We start from the raw sequence: 24482 nt of genomic DNA on the forward strand, positions 1-24482 counted from the left end.
TGTCTCTTTGTGGCCATTTTGTGTCTCTTTGTAGTCGTAATGTGTCTGTGATTGTTTTGCCCCTTTTATGTAGTCATATTACGTCTCTTTGTAGTTGTTTTGTGTCTCTTTATGGTTGCTTTGTGTCTCTTTGTAGTCATTTGATGTCTCTTTATTGTCATGTTGTGTCTCTTTGTAGTTGTTTTGTGTCTCTTTATGGTTGCTTTGAGTCTCTTTGTAGTCTTTATGTGTCTGTGGTTGTTTTGCCCCTTTTGTAGTCATGTTCTGTCTCTCTAGTTGCTTTTTGTCTCTTTATAGTCATTTCATGTCTCTTTGTGGTTATTTTGCCCCTTGTTGTAGTCATTTTGTGTCTCTTTGTAGTTGTTTTGTGTTTCTTTGTAGTTGCTTTGTGTCTCTTTGTAGTTATTTTATGTCTCCTTATTGTTGTTTTGTGTCTCTTTGAACTCGTTATGTGTCTGCGATTGTTTTGCCTCTTTTTTGTTGTCATTTTGCATCTTTTCGTAGTTGTTTTGTGTCTCTTTATTTGCTTAGCATCTCCTTACAGTCATTTCATGTCTCTTTGTGGTTGTTTTGCCCTTTTTTTGTAGTTGCGAGTCTCTTTGCATCTCTTTTCAGCTGTTTTGCATCTCTTTGTGTCTCTTTGTAGCTGCTTTATGTGTCTTCGTGGTCATTTTGAGCCTTTTCATGGTTGGTACGTTTCTCTTCGACTGACATTTTGCCAGTGAAGGCCAGGGGGCCCCTGACACTTTGGCCCCCTGGGCCTTTGCCCAGTTGGCCTGTCCAGTAATCCATCCATGTGTGGCTCTCTGGGTCCACATAGATACAGTGTCATGCACACAAAATCACTTCACAAACAGCGTTAGCTCCTAAAGATAAACCTCAGGCTACTTATGATAAAGTTGTTACATCCCTTTTTGACAAAACGACTTGTTTCTTATAAGTTATGTCAGGTTTTATGGAAAACTTTTAAAAAATATATGCTGTGCTGGTGCCATGTTTTAGTCGTAGTCCATTTCATACCTACATATATGCTAGATTCCAAACTGGCTCTGATGTAACCCAGCGCCACTGCTGCTGCTGAGATTGATGAGATTGGCCTCTCCACATACCATGTCCGAAATGATTCAGTGGGGAAGCTGCATGTCACGTTTCCACTTCCACATGACTGCCACTGCTCCCACCTCACTCATAAATTCTCAAGTGAGGGCCCGAATGTACGTAAATCCCTGCAGGCTGTCACGCAGGAGACATCCTTGGGATACCTCATGAAAACTTCATGAATGATATGTGTAAGCAGCTCCCCATATTTAACAGGGATTAAGATGTATTCTGTGGTTTTGCATTCGTGGTTCAGATATGTTTGCTTCCTAACAGACACAGAAACAGACAAACAGACAAATGGACAGGCAAACAACAGCAGAGAAACCTGATGTGTACAAAGCACAGTCAGAGACAAAATCAATAAGTTATCTTTACTTTGGATTTGAGTACCAGGCTGTGTCATGACAGGGGGAAACATTTCTGATGTAGACAGGGACACTCAGAAAAGTGCAAACAGACGCTTGTTTTGTTTTTTTTACCTCCAGTAAGTGGAGGTCAGTCTGGGCGTTTGTTCTCTGTCTCTCTTTGTATTTCTCAATCGGTCTGGTCTCTGTTCATTCTCAATAGTCTGCGTCTTTGTATCTCTTTCAGGTAGCTGCCAAATGCTGGTAAAAATGATCTGAGGTGCTGAATTTGGCATCACAAATATTTCATAAGAGGGACTCAGCTGGTCAGGTGGTTGATGAAAACAAAAACAACCTTCAAATGCGGATGTAGAGAGAATGATTTCTCTTTTGGTATTAAACCTTACGTAACATAAAATAACATCATTACACTGATACAGATTCACTACCATAGCCTACAGTTAAACTTAAATAAAAAGTTCAAGGGATAATCTGCAGATTTTCACCCAGTGTTATCATAATAATGTGAGTAGTATGTGTAAATAAACTATGGTAAACTTCCCTCTATCTTACCGGCAGCCAAATCCCCCAGCTTGGATTTTTGCTGGCTTCTGGGCTCTTGCTTAAACTACAGATTGGACTATGAACGCACCACAGACACTATGAACATAGAAGCGGATCAAGAGAGAGCCACCCCTCTCCCTCATTCACTCAAATGCAGACCAAACTCAGATCAGCCTGTAAAACTTGGCAGTGTGAATCAAACAGGCTATAAACCAAGATTATGTTACTGCACTATTTCTTGGCTAAAATATCTTTAGAATAATATTTCAGTGCACTGTTTGGCTGCAATATCCTCCTGAGACCCTGTGTCCTCATATGAGGACATCAAATTTTGGGTTTCTTGACTTTATACTTCATTCTACTTAATGTAGGCCTGTTGTCCTCGTTCATGGACACTTTTTTGTGCCATCTAGTGGTAGTATAAGCGATGTGGGTGTGTGTGCAGGAATGAATGAGTCCAACAACGTACTGGGTTCTGTTCATAACATTTAGTACGGTCTCTGAACACAGGTCACATACAGCCATACGATTCTACTCCGTTCCCGTCCCCTCTTCCTTCTTCTGCCTAAATCTCACCTCCACATTACCCGCTGTCTCAACAGCGCCACCAAGCGGCTGACACTAACACATGCCATAAAAATACAGGCAATACTTCAATAATGCTCCAGTGAACAATAATACAATGAGAACAGTAACTTTTACCCATAAAATATGAATTCAGTCTCACTGTAGTAAGAGCACAGTACACTAATCCATGTAAAAACAAGATGGCAGCCATCTCTGCCAAGACAGTCTGCAGCTGATCCCGACATAAAAGTGGACAAGGTCCAAAACCTGATCACATTTTATGGTTGATACTTGTTTATTTATGATGAATTGACCAATTTTAAGAGTCACTGTTAATAGGAAGTACTCGTTTGAAGATGTTGGGACTTTATTATTGTCTCAAATAAGGACATTAGGACCTAATTATCTTTGACAATGTTTAGTTTTTTATACTTATCGGGTACTGTTGATCCCCAATAGCTAGGAAAAATTAAAAATGTAATCCAAACAAAAGTTCGGGTCTCAGGAGGATATGAGAATGTGTAAACAGGAAGTGGGTGCAATATTGCTTCCTGCATTGTAAAAAGGTAGGCTGAAAAAAGGAATGGATCAAATGGTAAAACTAGGCAGTGCTGATTCTTCTACTGTTGCCTGCTTTCCAGTAGTGCATTCTGAGGGTTGTACGTTTCTGCCTCTTGAGCAAAGGTAAATGTTACACTCCTTTTCCTTTGTTTTCTCTGGTCATGTTGCACCGATTTCGAACATATTTGCGTCTGTACACAGCATAGACAGCCTAGGTTTATCATCTTTCCAGAGGTGAACTAGTTTTTAACTACAGAAAATTCTGAAACCCATTCCCCACAATGTGTGGGGAATGTGTAGTAAGCCTTAAAGTTATTTTTTTTTAGTTGTAAAAGCAAATCTATCACCTGCCCAGTCTTTAGTATGTCCTTTTAAAATGGATTCTTCATTTCTCTGCTTTCTGTCTTCTTGCTTAATTTTCCTGTTAAAACACAAAAATCCAACTTCCCCATCAGAGGTGAAATAAGGTTTCGTCAAACCCTGCACAGCACGTAGACAACTGCAAGATTAGTGGAGTACTTTGTTAAGATGACATGTGATGTCAAGGTCTTAGTTAGATTCAAACCAGACGTCAGCACACCAACGTGAATGCTTCATTTTACAAAACAAGGTTTTGTTCCAGCGCACATGGCCTTTGGGTGGTCTTTTTAATAAGATATAAATAGGACTGCAGACGGTGTTAGACTTCAGGCGAACGCACTTGTGACTGTTCAGAAGTCAATTTAAAAAAGCAAACTGTGATCAGACTCTCGCAGCCCATCTAAATTTATGCCTGTTCTTTCTAAGACAGTCGACAAAAACAGAGGAAAATAAAGGATACAGCATCGTATTTGTGAAGCGGCGGACCAAATCTGGGACATGTGGAAAGAGAAATCATTTAGGTTTGATTGTTGTCCTCCTTTTCCTTACACACTCAAACACGAGGTCATGAAGCAAACCTGTGCTTTGCCTCTTTGTTTGATTGGTGTGCCTTCACTGTGCAACAGACTGGTCTAATTAGACTACAGATGAGATTAGGGGTTAGCGGAGAAAATAGCAGCCACACACATACAGATATACACCAAGCTCTAGCTTTCATCCAAAGGAAAGTGACTTTCCCTCTGATCATTAGTGGCCTTTTGCTACGATCTAAAGCGTGTTTTCTGTCAATTATGCAAATAAGTATGTCTTGCATTTATTATTTAACCATGCAATAACATACGGCTCCACACCGACTGAAAGGTCACACATCACTCACTCATGAATCTGTGCTAATAAGGTGACACCATAAACTAGCTTGGTCCTTGAAAAGAGGTATTTTACCTCCACCCTGATTAGCACTTTCTCCTGAATCTGTAAGTCTTTCTCTTCTGTGCATTAGCTCACAAGCACATGCTCTCTCACGACCACACACGTGCGCACACATGTGCACACCTTAAAAGCATTTGGCCCCTCCCCTTCCCTTTCTCAAGTCAGGCTTTTGGCCATATGGCTCGTGATGGGGTTTGGCCTAATCTTGTTTGCTTTGACATAGATTACTGTGCGTTTATCACCTTCCTCCCACTGGGTGACTGAGGAGGAAGTGGAGAGACATGTGGAGCCAAGTGCATGCTCACACTGGCACGTTAAAACACACGAAAACACATTAACAACGCCATTAGGTCATCCCTATCGAAGTGAAATCTCTATTTTACTGCCTGTGCTGCCCAACTTCCTGTCTCTCTTCTCCTCTGTACCACGTCACGTACTCTATTATTTGTTTATCACTTCCTCACGGTGTGACACTTCTACTGTAAATCCTCAGCAGTGCCAGGAAATAATGAAGAGATGGGGGGAGAGAGGGTGAGGCGGGCGCATAATGTAGTCAACACTTCTACCTCTGGCTTCAGTCTCAAGGGGCTGCTGTGTGTGTGTCTGTGTGTGTGTGTGTGTGTGTGTGTGTTTGCATAAAAGCCTCCCTCTTTTATTGTCTCCATTGTACTTGTGTTTACGCGCACACCGGGCCACAGTTGCCGTGGAGATATCACCTGGTGATATCGTGCCTTACCCCTCCACCACCACCACCACCTAGCCCCCTTCCCCTCACACCCTTTAATCTCATCCAATCAGAGGGCAGCAGGGATTTCCCTTGAAAGAAGGAGGTGATTGGCTGTTTGTGTCCCCTGGCTGGAGTTCAGAGTCTCACAGTACCAAGGTGAGGGTGGCTCAGTCTATAGTGTATCACTGTATGTGTATATACTGCCATGGCTAGATGAACCTGCAAGGGGCCCTTGGGCAAACATAACATTCTGGGTCCCTGTAAACTCCCCTGATCCCTCCAGTATGTGTGCAGTGTGCACGTTATTCCTGGAATATAACATGGTCACAGGTTTGCTGTGTGGTTTTTTTGATTAGATATCAAGACACGTAAGAACAGTATCAACGAAAGGATTGAGTCAAAGGACACAGGGCCCGTCTATAATACATGGACTGAAGATAAGGTAGTAAATAGGGCTCCCTTCGAGGTATACCGTGCAGATTTGTCAGTTACTGTCTGTAAACACGCTCGCCAGTGAAAGTGAAAGTAAAAGCTGACCCCAGATTCACCACTCTTGTTTGGCGTCTCACCTTGCTGTATTTGCATTTTTCCTGTGCTGTGTCTTTTGGATGCTGCTTACAGTCTGGCACCTGGTCGCTACTTTTTTGTAATGCCCTGGCCTCTCCTGAGCACTGTGGGGATACACACCCATAAACATCCTGAACAGAAACCCCCCTTTCAAGTGGGGCTTTAAGTGAAGTGAATAACATTTATCATGTTGTTACAGTGCAATATTCCATTGGGAAACCTTGGGTCCTGACATTCATGTAGATGCTAATTGACGCACTCCACCCACCCGAACACCGTTGCAGACCAAGTAAACCCCCTCGTGGCAACGGCACTTGTCGATGGCAGTGCCCCCCAGCAGGACAATGCACCATGCCACACCACAAAAACTGCTCAGGAATGACCCGAGGATCAGAACAAAGAGCTCAAGGTGTCGACCTGACCTCCAAATACCCCAGATCCCAATCTGATCGAACATTTGGGGGACGTGCTGGTACCCCAGAGGTACCCCCGATCCACAGTGGGTGCGTCGTGGACCGGACTTGGCTCTGACCTGTCAAGGCATGGACACAGGACCTCTGGAGGGTGTCCTATAGTGTCTGGCATCAACACGTTGGCTTCAGATCTTTTGGGTCCTGTGGGTTGTGAGGTGGGGTAACAGCATGTCCCACAGATGATGGATCAGACTGGGATTTGGGGAATTTGGAGGCCAGGTGAATGCCTTTAGGTCTCTGTCACTTTCCTCGGGCCACTCCTGAGCAGTTTTTGTGGTGTTGCATGGCACATTGTCCTGCTGGGGGGGCACAGCTACTGGGGAGTGCCACTGCCTAAAGGGGGGTACCTGGTCTGCACTGGTGTTTAAGTGGATGGAGCATAGATCTTATCACATAAAGTCTGATAAGGTCAGACATCAATCCACTATTCCTATGTTACCTGGAAAGTGACAATGAAATGTGACAGGAACAATATCAAGGCACATTCACAAAGGTAGCAGGTACTGCAGGGCTATTGTATTGGTGCCGTTATGTCGTTCACCCATTTTATGTCACCCTCTGTAGCTTTCAAGTAAAAATCAGTAAAGGATGAGTTTATATGGAGTATTGTAGGTAGTATTTTTGCTGTAGGTTGGCATGGCATCGATCTATCTCTGTGTTTATAGATTACGGTAAATAATAGGTATAATAAGACTTTTGTACGGTACTCTCCAAAAGATCGCAAAGTTCTCAAACAGCTGTACTAATGCACAAATGCATACGCAGTACAGAAATAGTTATATAACTGCAGAAAGTATAAAAATGAAATCAGGATAAGTACAAAATCAAGTATATTTCTGAGAAGAATCTAAATCTTACAGTGACGGTGTGTCTTGCTCGTCTTTTGATGTGTAACCCATTTAACTTCAGTGACTCACCTGCAGGATCACAGTCGTGACAGTCGCGCTGTAACACAGATGGTGGGAGTGTATTAGTAAATTATCAATAGGGGTCCATCTGTTTAGCTCAGACTGGGACTGGGTCACGGGGAGGCCTCGGGGTTTCTGGAGTGCTTCAGATGCCGAAGGGCTAGAGAACGGGATGAGTGTGTTTGTACACGAGTGTGTGTTTGTGCGGTGGTGTAGGAGGGCGTAGGATCCACCGATGACTGAGGCTCTGTGGGATTAACTGGATGCATGCAGAGAGCACCGTTTATCCTTGTGGGATATAGGCTAATGAGCCATATGCACATGCTTTTGTGTGTGTGTGCGGGTGTGAGAATACATATGTTTGGGAATGACGTGCGCTTATGGGTGTCACTATAGGTGTGTGCTAGAAAACCACCCCTGGGAAGGAAGACGTTAATAATATGTTTGTGAATGTATGATTCTGTTATTTAGCTTAGTTTATTTGACATTATGAGAAGGAAGGCATCACATACAACTACAGAAATGTCTGTACCTGTGGGGTGCTTGATAGGAGTGATGACAGTCAGAGTCCAGGTGACCAAGTAACATCATACAATCAAGCAAACCTACACAATATCAAATTGCTGGAGCCACAGGACGTAAATGAACAGGTACCCATGTTGGTGTTTGAGATACTCAGGGGCTCTGCTGTTAAAATATACCAGTTGGAATTGCTTCTTCACCCAGACCTTTACAGCACGCCTCTATGTTTCAGATCGAGTAGTAAAAGCAATTCATCAGCAGGAGAACTACTCAAGAGTCTTGATTCCTTTTATCAATTAAATGAGCTTTTCTGATCAAAGACCCGGTTTTGTTGTTCACTTTTCCCCGGGTCTATAATGCTATGCTTTCCTAATCCAGATTACTGACAACAAACTAACAAAGGGCTTCGCAGAAACAAATCTAAGCAATAAAACAATCTAATCTCATCAGTCGAAGGAAATACTGCTGTGAGCGTGGTTGTTAATGCATCATAGTGCTTTGTATTGCTCTCTTTCTATTTTTAAGACTCTTAATATCCTAATAAGTCTGATGAATGAGAGAAATTCTTCCCAGTTCAGGGTTACCTACAAGGCAGCCATTGATTTCCATTTATTTCTGTATGGTATGAAAATCTGTTAGCAGCCTTCTAAAAAATCAAAGTTGCATTGCCATTATGAGGTGTTAACGTTGCATTTGGATTGCATGCGATACAGTTTCAGATTTTGTATGCATTTTTTCCACCTACAAGGTCATCATTGACTCCTATTCATTTCCATATGGTATTGAATTAGCAAACTCTTGGTAAGTAAATTTGACTTGACTTGCGTAATCCACTGCTGTAAATGTTAAGTTTGCATCATTTTAAGTGCAAGCTACATCATGCGACATGGATCTGATAAACTTGGGTACGATAAGTTTGATGTATGCAGACTGTACAATGACAACGGCCATTGAATCACAAGCTATGACGTACGATAGCTTCACATACTGAGTGTGCAAGAGTGCTGCACGCTTGCAACATAGAGGGTTATATTATTAAATAATGTAAAGTTTTGTGGGCACTTTATACTGCAGTGTGTCAATGTGTGTGTTTGCTAGCTGCTAGGTTGCCCACCTGGCAGCTGCAACTCTGCCGCAATTTCCGTCCATGCTTCGTGCTTCTTTATGTGATCATGGTAAGAGCTGGAAGTCATATCATACAGGCAAGGCTTCTGCTGTCACAACTCAACAAGATTTTCCTCTTTGCTGGAATCTTGCACATTTCTTTTAGCACATTTTGCCTCCATGACAAGCTGCTATCCGTCTGGGTTTTTTTTTTGGTGTAGCACCAGTGCATCATTTCATGCAGCATTTCTATCGGTTGGTTAGTAAACGTAGGCCATAACAGCAGTCACATTGTGAGATGGTCAACCCAGATTTCTGACAGTCAGAATTTTATTTAGACTGTGACCATGTCCATCCTTGAAAGATATCGCCATGTTTCTTTCACAATGGTTATCTTTTGTCTGGGACAGCCCAAAATCACACTGTGTACACTGGGCCTTAGTCAGTATTACATTGTGTGGTAAAAATGGGTCATGGGAAGATGGGAACCCTACATTCACGAAAAGCACTGCAAGATTTCCTTTTCCATGTTTCAAGAGATCGTTTTAGCCCAAAGCATGATCTCTCCCTAACCCTATCCAAGCTTCTTGTATCTAAACTGAACCAGACTTTAACTACAGCATTGTCACATTATGAAATATAGGTTTTCCCATATTTCCAAACAGTTTCGCAAATCTGGGGTTGCCATCTAGCCACAACCGAGTTTTACCGCACATTGTAATATTGACTAAAATAATGCAAACTTGACCTTTTCTGTGGTGGATTACACAAGTCCAGTCTACTTTATTTATATAATCAAAAGTTTGCTACTTCCATACTATATGGAAATGAATGGGAATCAATGACAGCCTAGTAGGTGGATAACATGCATTCAAAAATTCTATTTTGTCAAAAAAATAATACAGACTTTATTTCTTAAGAGCCTGCTAACAGATTTCCATACCATACAGAAATAAATTGAAGTCAGTGGCTGCCTGGAAGGTAACCCTGAACTCATCAAACTTATTAGCATATTAAGTGTCTTTAGTTTGCTAATTCCATACGTATATGAAAATGAATAAGAATCAACGGCACCCTTGAAGGTGGATAGAATGCATACAAAATCTGAAACCATATAACATGCGTTTAAAAATGCAATATCACTAAAAATGTCAATACAAATGCAAATTACTAACCTAAAAATTTCAATTACGCTGACATTGCCCTTTGAATGTAACATTTTCTTGAAAGGAAGGATTAAAGATGAAGGGTACTTGAGTTAGAAACACTGAAGGTGAGGGGTTACAAAATGAGCACAGCCAGTAAAGGTCCTCACAAGTGTTGTGATTCACATAAATTTGTGTGTGGGTGAGTGACAGAGAGGTTCATTATAGATCTCTATTTGCACTCGCTTGCTGCTCGTCATACCCCCTGTACATCCCAGCAGGCCATCAAACAGCTAAAGTCCACCATTTAATGACTATAAAAATCCCCTCTTGTTTGTCTCTGTTTTTGGCTCTCGCCCCGGCGCTGCCTTCTCATCATCCCCTGATGTGCCTCAAGCTGCATGTTTGACAACCACAACCACACTTTTTTTTTTCTTTTCGCCAGGATGATTCATCAGTCTCCTTTGCAAACATTCTACTTTTGGGTAGTTAGCCCTATAAAACTGGATTCATCAGTCAAACCTGGAACATTTAATTATACCTCAAAAGACGGTGTTTGTTCTTTGATGACGAAAAGAAAAGAGGAAGTTTGCTCATCACTCTTACTCAACTGTGGAGAAATGTACGCTGCAATCCATCCCTGTAACACGGAGAATCTGATTTGCAGAGATTGTTTCTTCAATCCTTCCTTCCTTTTTTAGAAGTCTATCCCTCCTACTCTCTACTATATCTGTTCAAAGTACCTGGAGGTGTGCATTGTTGTTGCTGGACAGACAAGCTGTGTATGGGCTCTTACTCAGGCTCTGCATTGATTAGCACCAAAGAGGGTACTGTGGTGCAGTGTGCAGGTGTGATTCTCTTTTAGATAACTAACCTTCAACTCTGACCTGCTCCCTCTTTCTTGGCTCACCTGGTCAGCACACTCCTGTTCACAGCTGAGCACCTGACTCTGTTGTAAGCAGATTATAAATACACTTGTGCTTACACCACTGGACACATGAACACACACGGTTTGGAAAGAAAATGTCAGTGTATTTCACCGGTGTTCCTGACCGCAACTTGCTGCAATTTCGGTGTGTTTCTCTTTGCCTTACTGACTTAAAACACTAATAATGTTACTGTCTGCAAAATGCCTCTGCTAATTAAATCCATGCTCTACTTATTAACTGCAGTTGTAATGCCAAAGCAAGTGACTAATATACTTCTTTGTAAATTAATACCACCGGTAAATGCATTTCACCAGTGTTTCTGACTGCAAGCAGCTGTGACTTGAGTGTTTTTCGGGGATGGATTTAGTGATTTGGGGGCTCCGGGCAAACACCATCTTGCTTCACTTTCACCCTTTCTCTAACTGGGAATGTTGGTCGGCTGCTAGAAGAAGTACTCACTTTATTTTTTTCTGAAGTAAAACCATTAACTTAATAAATCTAGCTGTTTGGACCCAGCTGTATTGCTCAGGACCCAGTGAAGCAGAGTTTTGAGTGTTTAGTTGTTGCAAGCAGCAGTACCACTTGGCCCGCTCTGATCAGGCATGTTTTGCACTAGTCTCACTAAAAACCCGAAATGTCAAACTCATGCTGGTGCTAGGGGAAAAGGCGGGGGATTGTCCGAGTCAATAGGGTTCAACCTTCGGGGTACCATGGGTAGACATTTGAGTCTGGTCCAAAGCGGTGGACCAACAGACCAATAACGGCCACCCCAAGAGCCTCTCCACTAGCCTGGCTAAAGAGAGATAAAAACTCAGTACGACATGCCAAAAAAAAGGCAACAGTGACAGCAACTGGGCGAAACCCCAGAAAGCGAGGGTGGAGAATGTAATAGAAAGGAGAATTAGAGCTGGGGGAGAGAGATATGGGTGGACAGGGGAGAGCAGGAGGGAAGCAGCGGTGGTGAATGAGAGAGATAAGAAATGGCGACCAGGACACAGAGGAGCGTTAGAATAAGGATGAGAAGGACAAACTAATTCCATCGTATGGGGAGTTCAACACGATTGACAGTGTCTCTCTTGCTCTCGACTGGTGCCATGCAGTGTTTACAGCAGTTAAGCAGGCTTTGCAGAGTAATGCTACTATTAGCCGGCATGACAGCTAATGCTGCAGCCAGACAGTCAAGGTGATGGACATACTCTGCCTGTCTGTCTGGTGACCCTCTATTGTTGTTTGCCCTCTTGCATTTTTTGCCCATTGATGCCTTTTCTTTTGCTATTTTAAAAATGTAACCTGCAAACTATTCAGATTAGAAATAAACACAGAGCCAGTCTGATGATTTCCTGTTAATGGTGCAAACAGATTTAGCATCTATAGCTCAGGATGCAACCAAGACACAAAGCTGTTTTTTGACTCTGCACCCAGACAGTGTTTCCGCAGCTGCAGTAAAGAGGAAGGTTTTGTGTTTTCTCTTCCGAAACTCAACTTCCTCTTTCATTTGCATAGAATGGCCTTCCTTTAACTCAGCGCAGCGACTTTGCCAAGACAGAAGAGGAAAGCTGCTCTTCCATCTAGTGGCGTAAAGGCCACAGTGCATCAACTTGTAGCAAGGTTGCAAGCCAGGGCTCATAACGGAGATGAGCGGAGAGGGTGGTTCTGCCAACTAGAGCAAGCAAGGGAGGGGGGAGCAGGAAGAGATGGAGGAGGAGGGGCAAGAAGAGAGGAAGATGTGAGGAGAGATGGGGAAGAGGAGCACCAGTATTCTCTTTGAAGCTGACTGTATTCTCAGAAGAGGACGGTTGCATAATTTCAGCAGAAAAATAGCCTGACGGTGTTTTTATTTCTCCCCTCTCAGAGTTCCTGAGAGTTCCCTGACAGCGAGGCACACACAACATGATAGAGAGCTTAAGCTGACGAAGCATGGGGGTGAATATGGGGCATGCAACATTCACATGTAACCATTAAGATAGAGATGGCAGCAAGATGGACAAAATGGCCCACTCAGATAACCGCGCACCCACACACACAGGCTCATGACCAAATGAGTAATCATCCCTGCAGGTATCCAGAGTGTGTGTGTGTGATCGCCTCTGTGTGTGTGTGTGTGTTTGTGTTACTTTCTACTCCCCCTCTCTCCTCTCATTCTCAGTTATGTAGGCTAACTCTTCTATTGGATCCTATTATGTGTCAGGACACCGCATGACTTACACTGGATTAGATGAGTTCCCAGCTGAATTCAAACTCATAATTGAATTTCAGGCTCGTCTTTCTATAATTGGACTAAAATTAATCAGTTTTTTAGCACTGTTCTTCACCCAGTCCTCTCGCCTGCTCACTCTACCTGTCTGTTATACTTCTTGACTCACTCTCCATCTCTTTCCTTAGTTTTTGTTATGTCGCCCAACTGCTTTAAAAGACCATCTGTTCTAAGTATTAAAGATTCCTTACAGTTAAAAATCAAGTTTTTAACCTTGTTACATGTCCATATGGTGTTCTTATAGGCTGTAGACATACCATGATCGAAATAAGCAGTAACGCCATGGCTGAACATTCCAGCCTTGGAGCTTCAGTGTACCAATGACAGTCTCACATACACGGATTTAGACAGCCAGAGTTCATATGTCACAAACCTAAGAAACCAATCCAATCAACTCAGGGGGTGGGGCTTCCTATATCATTAGCATAATGCTATAGCAAAACTACATATCGGTATTTTGCAAGCTACTTTTGACTTCAACTTGTCAGAGCTGGTGATCAGGAACATGGTTTATCCGACATTAACAACGCATTACTCTCTGTTTAGCACGTAGCTGTTTAACATAGTCAAGGCCAAGGCTATCTGTTATGATTACGTTTCTAACATTGTAGAGAGCAGTGAGCAGAGTCAAAGGTCAGCAGGTACGCTCAAGCTGCAGGCAAGCAGCTCAGGTGTGGGTGGGGATAGAGGTGGGGCTTAAGTTGCATATTCATATAGCCATATACTAAATGAGGTGAATGTAGTGTAATATCCAGGACATTTTATGGCATGGAAGAAACTAGTTTGCCAGACTAGTTTGACAAAAAGTCCCTAGCTTGCAAGGTCACTTGTGGATGTGTGTTAAATAACACTTAAGGGAGCCACAGTTTTTGGACAGTTTTTTGTTGTTTATGGCTTTTATTTTTGTCCAGCACCTGCCTTAAATGGTTTGTGGATGTGTGCATCTGTTATATCTATTATGGAAAAAACTTCTGAAATGTAGGATCCGTCCCAATACTCACACTTCCCCTCAAAATTGGCCCTAGCCCTTGTTTTTGCACGTTCCTGCGAAGGACTAGGGTGTCCCAAACTTTAGCAAAGTGCTTTCCAGCCCTTAAAATCCCCACTTAATTTGAAGGGCTGTTCAATGCACACTTATGAAGATTGAATTTCCCAGGATGCATTGCGAAACTATCCAGCCAGGTGAGTCTTCCAGGAAGATGGCAGCCTCCATGAGAAAGCCATTGCGCAATTTAAGTATTATTTTCCCAAATAAGCATGCAAAAATCCCAAAATATGTTGGAATATGTTTCTGCGTTATGCATTGTTATCTGTAAGCACTGAGTTAGAATATGAACGCTTGGGGCGCAGGCGCCCCATATACAAGGCTGTTGCCACAGCGGCCCAGGTTCGAATCCAGCCCGTGGCCCTTTGCTGCATGTCATCCCCCCTCTCTCTCCCCCTTCACACTTACCTGTCCTGTCCAATAAAGGCAAAATGCCCTAAAAGATATCTTTAAAAAAGAATATGAACGCTTGAAAATTGCTAATTCACGATGTAGCCGACATGAATATCTACAGAGTTCTCCGTGCAAGAAGCCTTCGTCGACGATTCACGTGACGTAGGTGAACATGTCTGTTACACTAATTTGCATGAAGTGGCGTCCCAATTTGTAGGTAAAATTCCCTACCCCTCAACACTACCCCTTTGTCATTGAGGGGAATCTATCTGGCGAGTGCAATTGAAACCAGGGGGTAAGGTAAAGGGAAGAGAATTGGGATTGGCCCATAATCTTGATGAACAGAGCAGTTTAATCGATGCCCAGAGTAGAACTTTAAACACTACCTTCTTCTCTGCCAGGTCCAAGATGGGCATCCTGGAATCTGGGCATCTTCATCTGTATCCGCTGTGCCGGTATCCATCGAAACCTGGGGGTCCACATCTCCAAGGTCAAGTCTGTCAATCTGGACCAGTGGACACAGGAGCAGGTTCAGGTCAGAGGACACAGAAAGGGACATTATATGTGTTAATGTGTGACACACAGTACAAGGTTTTCACAAGATACTGATTGGGTTCACATATAATTATCAGACACAGTGTTGGACTCACAAATGCAGACTGAGACGAAATCCAAAGTTCAGGGTTTTTGATACAGTCCGGGTCAGCACAGGCAGAGGTAACCAAATCAACAGGCAGAAACTCACTGGTCTAAATACGAAAAAAGGTCAATCTCACGAGGAATACACACTAGGAAGAACACCGGAAACCTCACACGAATGACAAGACAATCTAGCAGAGAACAAAGAGAAGACACAGGCTTATATACACTCTGACAGGGGAAATAATGAGACGCAGGTGAAGGCAATCAGACAATCAGGGAGGAAACTTGACAGGACATGGGGAGACAAACAGACTTCCAAATAATAAAACAGGAAACAGAACATTACATTTCAACGCTGACAATAATAATAGATCTGACCGTCAAAAGGTATAACAACAAACCCAATGTCTACTCGGCATGTTGAGAAAGAATACCTCATTGTTTATCTTAGCTAAGCATAAAGTGTAGAAACGGTTAGCATGGCTCCTTCCTCTGTAAAACTGATTCTTGTCATTTTTGGTTTAAAAATGACAACCTTCCTGGTTGCTGCAACTGTGTCCGTCTGGGATTTTACTTGCGGGTTCACAAACAGAAGGGGAAGTAGACACTCTCTCATCAGTATGCAGCTCATCTTGTCTGGGTCTGATAAGCAAGACAGTCAGCATTATGCTTCCCACTGTGATCATTTTCCTGTAGTCAGCACCTTTATTTTTCTCCTTTCTCGACATCCACAGTGAGAATTCACACTATTTTATTAGCAGTACCTGGATATTGTATCTGTCCTTTATCAGACTGCTTAACAATGTGACATGGCTTGTTGTGTTTCGGTGTCACCAGTGTGTGCAGGAGATGGGAAATGCCAAAGCCAAACGTCTCTACGAGGCTTTCTTACCTGAGTGCTTCCAGCGCCCAGAGACGGACCAGTCTGCAGAGATCTTTATCAGGGACAAATATGACAAAAAGAAGTACATGGATAAGGTCATTGACATCCAGATGCTCAGGGTGAGTCCACACACACACACCCGCGCACGCACAGAAGACGAGGCTTTGTGCTTGGTCTCAAATAGCTTTCGTCTGGTCTCTTTTTATCTACCACTGTCACGATACCCTTGAACAAGGCCACAGCACCTGAAGCGTCTGCTTGCTCAACAAAAAAACACTTGTTGTCTCTGTACAGAAAGAAAAGAGCTGTGACAATATTCCCAAGGAACCTGTTGTGTTTGAGAAGATGAAATTGGTGAGTTCTGGTTGTATCTTGCCCTTAATTTGTTAGATTTTTAATATAAGCTGATGCAAAGTGCAGAATTAGATTGAGCTGGAGAGCGCTAAGAGAGGAAGACATGAACGAAAGAAAGCGGAGACAGCGTGTCAGTCAGTGAGGACAAGGTGACAGGAGAGGAAGTATACCTTGAGGAGAGGGGTTTTCAGCCAGCAGGGGAAAATTGGGAGTAACTCTGGAAGGTCATTTCACCACCAGGGAGTCTGCAGAAAAATAGGATTCTGGACTCAAGCTCATTAATCAATGCAGACATATTGCATTACTCATATCAACTTTCTCTGTTGTGACAGAAAAAAGACATCAGCCCCAAGACAGATTCCCAGTCTGTCACAGACCTGCTTGGATTAGGTATTGCACCTCACACACATGAACACACTGACAGTTAAGAGAGAAGAGAAAGACATCGAAATAGACGGGTTATATTTGAATCCTGAATAATTTTGAATAATCAGAACCATGCCTTTATCTCCCATCTCTATTAGATGCCCCTGCTCCTAGTCCTGCAGTGTCTAATGGTGGAGGATGTGTTCCAGACAGTAATGAGAGCCCAGCGGCGTCCAATCCAGCTCTGGCGCACTCTGCGCTGGATCTCTTCAGCTCCCTGCCAGCACCCTCCTCTGCTTCCTCCGCTAAAACCACGGTAATACTCTGCACATGCTGGGCACTGTCTGCTCTCCACCGAACCCTTATGTTTGTGGCCATGCTAGCAGCGCAGCTCTAGGGATGGCAATGTTGATCTGTCAGTCAGTCCAACACCTCCAGGCTGAAATATCTCAACAACTCTTGGACCTACATTCATGGTCCCAGGAGGATGAATTCTACTGACATCAGTGATCTTTTTCTCTTGCATCAAGATTATTAGATTATCAATAAATACAGACCGTTATTTACCCCTCAGGATGAACTGTAATTACTTAACTGATCCGCTGACTTTTCATCTGTCGCCATCATCAGGTCAAAATTTCAATTTGTCCTTTATGACCAAAAACCTGCAACACTAACAACATTCCCATCAACCTCAGCTGTACTTTGTTTTCTGCTAAATAGCAAATGTTAGCATGTTAATATGTTTAACTAGTATGTTGAACATTTCTGTTGAAGATCAAGCCCCCAGGCTTTGCAGCCAGTTTAACATAGTGGCCAAACCATGGATGTACGACTGTGGGTCCCAAAAACTTTTTCCCCAAGACACTGTGAAAGAGCTGTCTGTAAATCAGTGAATAAAAGTAGTAGATAGTTAGCCGCTTAGCCAGTGGAAGTTAGTCGCTCGGGGGCATGGGCCCCACAATGCGTAAGATCTGGATAATTTTATAGTGGGGCTTCATGCGCCATTGAGCAACTTTCATAGGAATGAAACGGGTCCTGGCTCCAATGCTGTATCCAGTTCTCTTTATACATCCATGTTAAACATTAGCATGTTAGCATTTTTATTGTGTGCAAGTTAGCATTTTGCTCAAAGCACTACTCTTCCTAAGTAGAGCCGATAACGTGTTTTTAATCCGTCATCCAGATAAAAAAAAAAGGTACCCAGAGAAACCTTGCACACTGAGTCCAATGCATTTTATTGTTGTAATTGTAAAGACACATTTCCTCCCTTGCTTCTCTCCACTGAAGTTACCTTTCTAGCTGTCACCACTCTCTCCCTGTGACTTGCGTTTGGCAATGCAGCATCATCTTCTACCTGACCTGTTTAAAGTGAGCTATCTGAGTTATGAAAGGATACTGTGCAGCCCACCACATTTTCTTCACTGATTCTTGGTCAAACGTCTCTAAAGACCTTTGATGGATGCAAAAGACGCAGAATATCGAACCTGTTCCAAAAACTTGAATGACAGACGAAAGTGTCAGACTCAGTGGGCAAACGTGACTGACATAACGCAAGGCCATACTTATTTTTAGACATGCAACAATTTCAGATAATAAAAACTGACTCAGTGTGCAAAGGCCTTTAGTCTTGTTCAAATCTGCCTTTTTGGATGCCCTTCTGTCAGTCCTTCCACTGCTGATAACCTTCTCCTACCTTCTTTCTATCTCTCTATCCGTGCCACACCCTCCCTCTCCAGCCTGTTTCCAGCTCCATGCCTCAGAGCAGAGTGACTGCCTCGGTGCCTGAAAACCTCAGTTTGTTCCTGGGTCCGACGCCCAAAGCGGAAGAGGGCACTGTCAAGAAACTGTCCAAGGACTCTATACTCTCCCTGTACGCCTCTACCCCGTCGGTACACGCTAGCAGCATGGCGACTCACGGTGAGAACTGAAAAACCTCTTCTCTGATGTTCTTTTCTCTACGTGTCCTTAAGTCTTGATTCAATGGGTGGTTAGTTTCATCAAAGAGACGTGAGAATTAGTATTAATTGCTTTACAATTAGCAAAATGGATGCTCTCTGTCTGTGATTATCTTCAGCAGGCTTGTACATGAACCAAATGGGATACCCGACACACCCGTATGGATCGTACCATTCTTTAGCCCAGGCAGGTGGAATGGGCGGCACCATGATGACATCGCAGATGGCCATGATGGGCCAGCAACAGAGCAGCATGATTGGAGTTCAACAGAACGGCATGATGGGACAGCAGAATGGCTTAATGGGTGCCCAGGGTGTCATGGCCCAGCCTAGTGGCGTCATGACGTCACCCTACATGACAGGGATGACCCAGGGCATGATGGGACAGCAGCAGACTGGCATGATGGTACAGCAGCAGAGTGGGATGATGGGGCAGCAGCAGGTTGGAGGTGTACCTCATCAGCAGATGTATGGCGTGCAACATGCCCAGCAGCTGCAGTGGAACCTTACCCAGGTCTGTGTGTGTTTGTTTCAGACCATATGAATTTTGAAGGTAGTTAAAGGTCTGTTTATAACTAAGTGTGTTTTTCGGCTCTCAGATGACTCAGCACATGGCGGGAATGAATCTCTACAACACCAATGGCATGATGGGATACAGCAGTCAACAAATGGGAGGTTCGACAACTCCGAGCTCAGCGCACATGACAGCACACGTTTGGAAATGATCTCATGTATCCAGGAAGTGATGTAACGCCAATAACCCACAAAAGAGAGGGGAACTGAGTCGTAGGATTCTGTGGATCAGACTCTCCGGGAGACATTTTCTAATGCAAGGGAGGAGGAGGAGAAGGAGGAGGAGACAGGTGTGAAGAAGAAGAAGGTTTGGGAAACCACTACTACCTCTCTTTCTCTCTCCTCTCTGCCCATGCTTCCTCTTTTCGACCCATCCATGGCCATGTTTTGCATATTTCCATGCTTGCCTTCAGAACACTTTGGTATGATGACCAAGACAACAGGGTTCAGAGGTTTGCTGGTTAGGACGACACATCTTTCTTTGTACCTAGCCTCCATGTGCGAGTGTTTGCACGCACATCGGCTATATGCGGGTGTCAACTAACTGCTGACTTAAAAGTAGTTTTTAGGAGAATTTTACAGTTTTTCTTACTTGATCAGAATCAGGACTCAGAGAACAGCTTAGCCGAACTTAACTCAATTGGAAGAGGTACTTGAATATTGGCGTTAATTGAATCAAGACTCGTTTCTCTTAAAATGAGGGAAACATACTGTGTTGCTAGGCTAACGGGTTAATGTTTTCTAATTTGTTAAATAGTTTAACATTGTGGGAAATATGTTTATTTGCCTTTTTTGCTTAGAGTAAGATGAAAAGATTGATACCACTCTTATGTCTGAGCGCCAAATATGAGGCTACCATTAGCAGCTAGTTAGCTTCGCTTAGCGTAAAGACTTGAAACAGGGCAAACGACTAGCTTGACTCTGTCCAAAGGCAACGTTAAGGTATTAACACATTATATCTTGTTCGTTTAATCCATACAAAAACCAAAGTGTAAAAATGACACATTGGGGTTTCATGTGGGAACTATTTTTTGGTCAGTAACTTCCTGGAGTCTTGCCGTCACCATGAGGTTGCCAGGCTTTGTATGGATAAAACACATGAGCTTTAGATATGCGGATAGGTGGATTTTGTTAGCTTTGGACAGAGCCAGGCTAGCTGTTTCCCTCTGCTTCCAGTCTTTGTGCTAAGCTAACTTGCTGCTAGCGTTAGCTTCACATACCTTGCAGTCACAAGAGTGGTATCCTCTCATGTAACTGTTGGCAAAAAAGCAAATGAACATAAAGTTTTTGTAAAACCAAAATGTCAAACTATTCTTTTAACCTAGCATTAAAAATGTTTCTTAACAAAAGATAGAGAATGTACATTACGTTGTGTAGGACAAGGGCGCTATTTTGTGAGGAACATGCTCCGTTATCTCTAGGTTAGTGTGTGCATCGGATACTGACTGTAATCCAGTGTTGGGCTGCCAAGTCATATGGATCTATGTTGTTTATCCTCATTAGTTTATTCAACTGCCATTGCTTGACCACTGTAGCAGCCACAGGTAACACAGCATTATCCTCGCAAAATGGCGCCCCTGTAACACAGCGTGATGTCAACTGCTGCCTTTAAATGGAACTCTAGAGGTCACCTAGGCTAAGAAAGCTAGCGAGTAGGTTACGAGGAAATGCAAAGACAAAATGAGAGAGAAAAAAAGATATGGTCGTTGGGAATATCAACCTTTTAGCTATTAGCCTAATTTTAGCCGCAACCATTTTTGTGAAGGAGGAACTACAGATATTTTTGCAGCCAGCTTTCATGCGCACAGCAGTGAAGAGTTTGATACATTCGGTGACAATCATTTTAAAGTATATCAATTATAGGTGAATCAAGCTAGGCTAGGCTAGGCTAGTGTCTTAATTCATCACACAATGTCAAGCTGCAAGTAGGGAAAAGCAGGAATGAATTAGCCTGGGTCTGTATGTAGGAAAAAATCGTAAAATCTTCCAAAAACCAATGTATCTCCATCCTAAATACTTAAGTTATCCTACCTGTACATCTATAGTAAAATGTAAGAAATCCCTTTAGGTGTTGATAAGTTCATAGAGCCTCAGTTTCTCACAAGTTAAAGCAGCAGCAAAACCTACCTAATCAGCCCTTACTCATGATGTCTTCTACTCAGTTTACAGAGGGCTTCTTTTAGATTCGATATCTAATCCCAACGTTAAGTGTCAAAAGTCCTAACCTGGATTTTGGGAGACCAAAGATCAAGCTAGCTTTATTAAGGTTGTACAGTATTCCAATGCTTTGTTACATCTGTGTAGCCACACAACTAGTGATTAGTAGGAAATCAAATTAAGCAGTCCTTTAACAGTACACACTTGCTCGTACACGATGAATGTTTGGGCATATCAATTCACTGTGCTATTTCCTCAGCAAGGGTGGGACACTTACAAAGTCACTTGCATGCATGTAAATGTTGAGGTAACGCTCACGCACCTCGAGTTAATCTACCTTGTACAATAGAGGCCTCAAATCGTGTTGAATGTCTGTAAATAAGATTGAGAGAGAGGTGGAAAGAGACAAACTTTAAGGTACAGATCAGCCGCGTTTCAGATTCTTCCACTGAATTGCATGAGGAGAATGTTTATCTAGCTCTGATTGTATGTACTGTATGTTTATTAAGATATCCGAATGTGTCTCTCTGAATGTTTCTCTCTTCATGTTGATCAGTCTCTGACCAAGACCAACAAAATGTCTCAACGAATGTGCGTCCTGAATGTGTTTCACGACTGAACTGGACTCCATTTGAATACACACAAAACGAATGAATGTCTGTTTTTGATATTCTACGACTCGTGTACACTGTCTTTTGAATGTCCTGTGGTCAACAGCGTCCTGTCCTGTTTGCAAGTTTTAATGTACCTGTCTCATCGTCAAACTAGGAGCAAACTGTGACCAGGCTGACGCATTTTCAGGTCACTCAACGGGGGTGTTTACAATTTGGCCAAACCACATTGTGAAGCGAAAAGCGATTGTACGACCACAATCTGTCACCTCTCGATGTTTTAGTTAACCCTTCTACACCTCGCCCACACGCCATCTCTCTGTGTCCTGATTTCTCTGAGAGCGTTTCTAAAGATGTTCATTCTTATAAATGCATGAAGCCATTGTGTAAATAATCTGTCTTTCTGTTTTTCTGTAGGAGTACTTAGGTGTTAATTGCCACTCTGAATGTGACGGGTAGGAGCTAAAAGAGAAATAAATTAACATACTCTGGCATAATAAGATTCAAACTAACTGCTGCCAATAAACAAGCAGTACAGCCTTTCACAACTCAGAAACTCATCCATTCCTTCCAGGTATTTCTTTCAATTTTAGCTCATTTGGTGGCAATGGAGGCAACAGTGTGTCAGCAGCAGTCACTTTCTCTGCTGAGAGCAATATCACCATAAGACAATGTGTCATCTCTGCAGTGTAACAGCAGATCTGTCAGCAGGCGACGAGATGTTTCTGGAGAAGCAGTAGATTTCTGTCTCTGTGGGCGATGAAGCTTCACCTGAGCTCTTTACGTTGTGATCATCTTTTAACTTTAGTTTGCTTGTGATCAGTTCCTTTTTTTGTCTGGTATATTTTCTGTGAAATAAGAGCAATTAAAGGAATGTATCTTTTTATGTACTTGTCAATCAAGATATTGTGTACTTTATTCTTTATCAGAATATCTCTGTATATTGTGTTTCTTAAACAAGATGGATGAACATGTACTGTATATTAGTTCTGCATTTTTTTCACATGCTTCGCCCCCTTTTGATCTCATGTCGACACGATTAGTCACTTCAATTTGAGAATATGTAACATATGATATTTGTCTCTGTGAAAACATAAAAAATAAATATTGTTTTGATTAAATTCTATAAATTGTAGTGATTTGAAATTTTTACACAATCAGTCCCGCCCAAGTACTAACATTCTTTCGCCTGTTTGAGTGAGGCCTATGCATGACTTGAGAACAATTATTTAAAGCAATACAAACCACACTTTTTGTCCTTGGACAGAATAGTATGTGTTTTTTTACCAATGTGATGAAAAAAAAAGATCTCGTTAGTCATAGTGAGAAACTTAATTAAACTAATGACTCCCTTACCTTGAAATAATGAATTAGTATAAATAATAAGAACATTTTCAAAAATAATAATGAATAAAATAATAATAAATAATTAATTACTTATCTCGAAATAATGAAACTTTTTTCAAAAATAATAATAATACTAATTAAAAAGAAATAAAAAATAATTAGAATAATTACTTGTCTTGAAATAATGAAACTTTTTCAAAAATAATGAATAAAATAAATAATTAATTACTTATCTCAAAATAATGAAACTTTTTTCAAAAATAATGAATAAAATAATAAATAATGTATTACTTAGCTCAAAATAATGAATTAGTATCTCAAAATAATTAAAGTATTTTTCAAAAATAAATAATATAAAATAATAAATAAATACTTATCTCAAAATAATGAAACTTTTTTTCAAAAATAATTAATAAAATAATAATAAATAATTCATTAATTATCTCAAAATAATAAGATTTTTTTCAAAAATAATAATGAATAAAATAATAATAAATAATTAATTCCTTATCTCAAAATTATGAATTAGTACCTCAAAATAATGAAACTTTTTTCAAAAATAATTATGAATGAAATGAAATAATAAATAAATACTTATCTCAAAATAATGAATTAGTATCTCAAAATTATGGGAAACTTTTCAAAAATAATAATGAATAAAATAATAATAGATACTGAATTACTTATCTCAAAATAATGACATTTTTCAACAATAATAATAATAAAAATAAATAAAATAAATAATTACTTATCTCAAAATAATGAGAAATGTTTCAAAATAATTTATTTTTAAAAAAATAATAAAATAAAATAATAAATAATTACTTACTTGTCTCGAAATAATAAATAACTCAGAATAACAAATCATTAATATGAGAATGCTTTTCTTTATTTTGTGAATGTTTTTCATTATATTGCAATTCTAAGTCATTATTTCAAGATAAATAGGTCACCATTTTGAGGTGAGTACTAAGTCTTTATTCTAAGATGAATAAGTCATCATTTTGAGAATTTCTCATTACCGGACTTGCAGGATCTTTTTTTTTTTTTTTTTTTTAAATATCATTGCTGGAAATGGGCTTCATACATAGACCAAA

General features: G+C 41.4%; 1 protein-coding gene across 2 annotated transcripts in view; it reads left to right on the forward strand.

The window, feature by feature from the left end:
• The window catches only part of smap2 (small ArfGAP2), a 26117-nt gene extending 2959 nt beyond the window's left edge, over positions 1-23158 (forward strand). Inside the window, exons 2-9 of one of the 2 annotated variants that reach the window (XM_050034541.1) lie at positions 14896-15029; positions 15974-16138; positions 16314-16373; positions 16706-16763; positions 16898-17055; positions 18479-18659; positions 18817-19211; positions 19297-23158. In XM_050034541.1, the coding sequence (XP_049890498.1) occupies positions 14896-15029; positions 15974-16138; positions 16314-16373; positions 16706-16763; positions 16898-17055; positions 18479-18659; positions 18817-19211; positions 19297-19422 (1277 nt within the window). In that variant the 3' untranslated portion in view covers positions 19423-23158. The remainder of the gene's footprint in view (positions 1-14895; positions 15030-15973; positions 16139-16313; positions 16374-16705; positions 16764-16897; positions 17056-18478; positions 18660-18816; positions 19212-19296) is intronic. The other variant, XM_050034542.1, reaches the window with a different exon arrangement.
• The last annotated feature ends 1324 nt before the right edge of the window (positions 23159-24482 follow it).

Source organism: Epinephelus moara, chromosome 22 (assembly GCF_006386435.1).
Source record: "Epinephelus moara isolate mb chromosome 22, YSFRI_EMoa_1.0, whole genome shotgun sequence".
NCBI classification, from domain to species: domain Eukaryota; kingdom Metazoa; phylum Chordata; class Actinopteri; order Perciformes; family Serranidae; genus Epinephelus; species Epinephelus moara.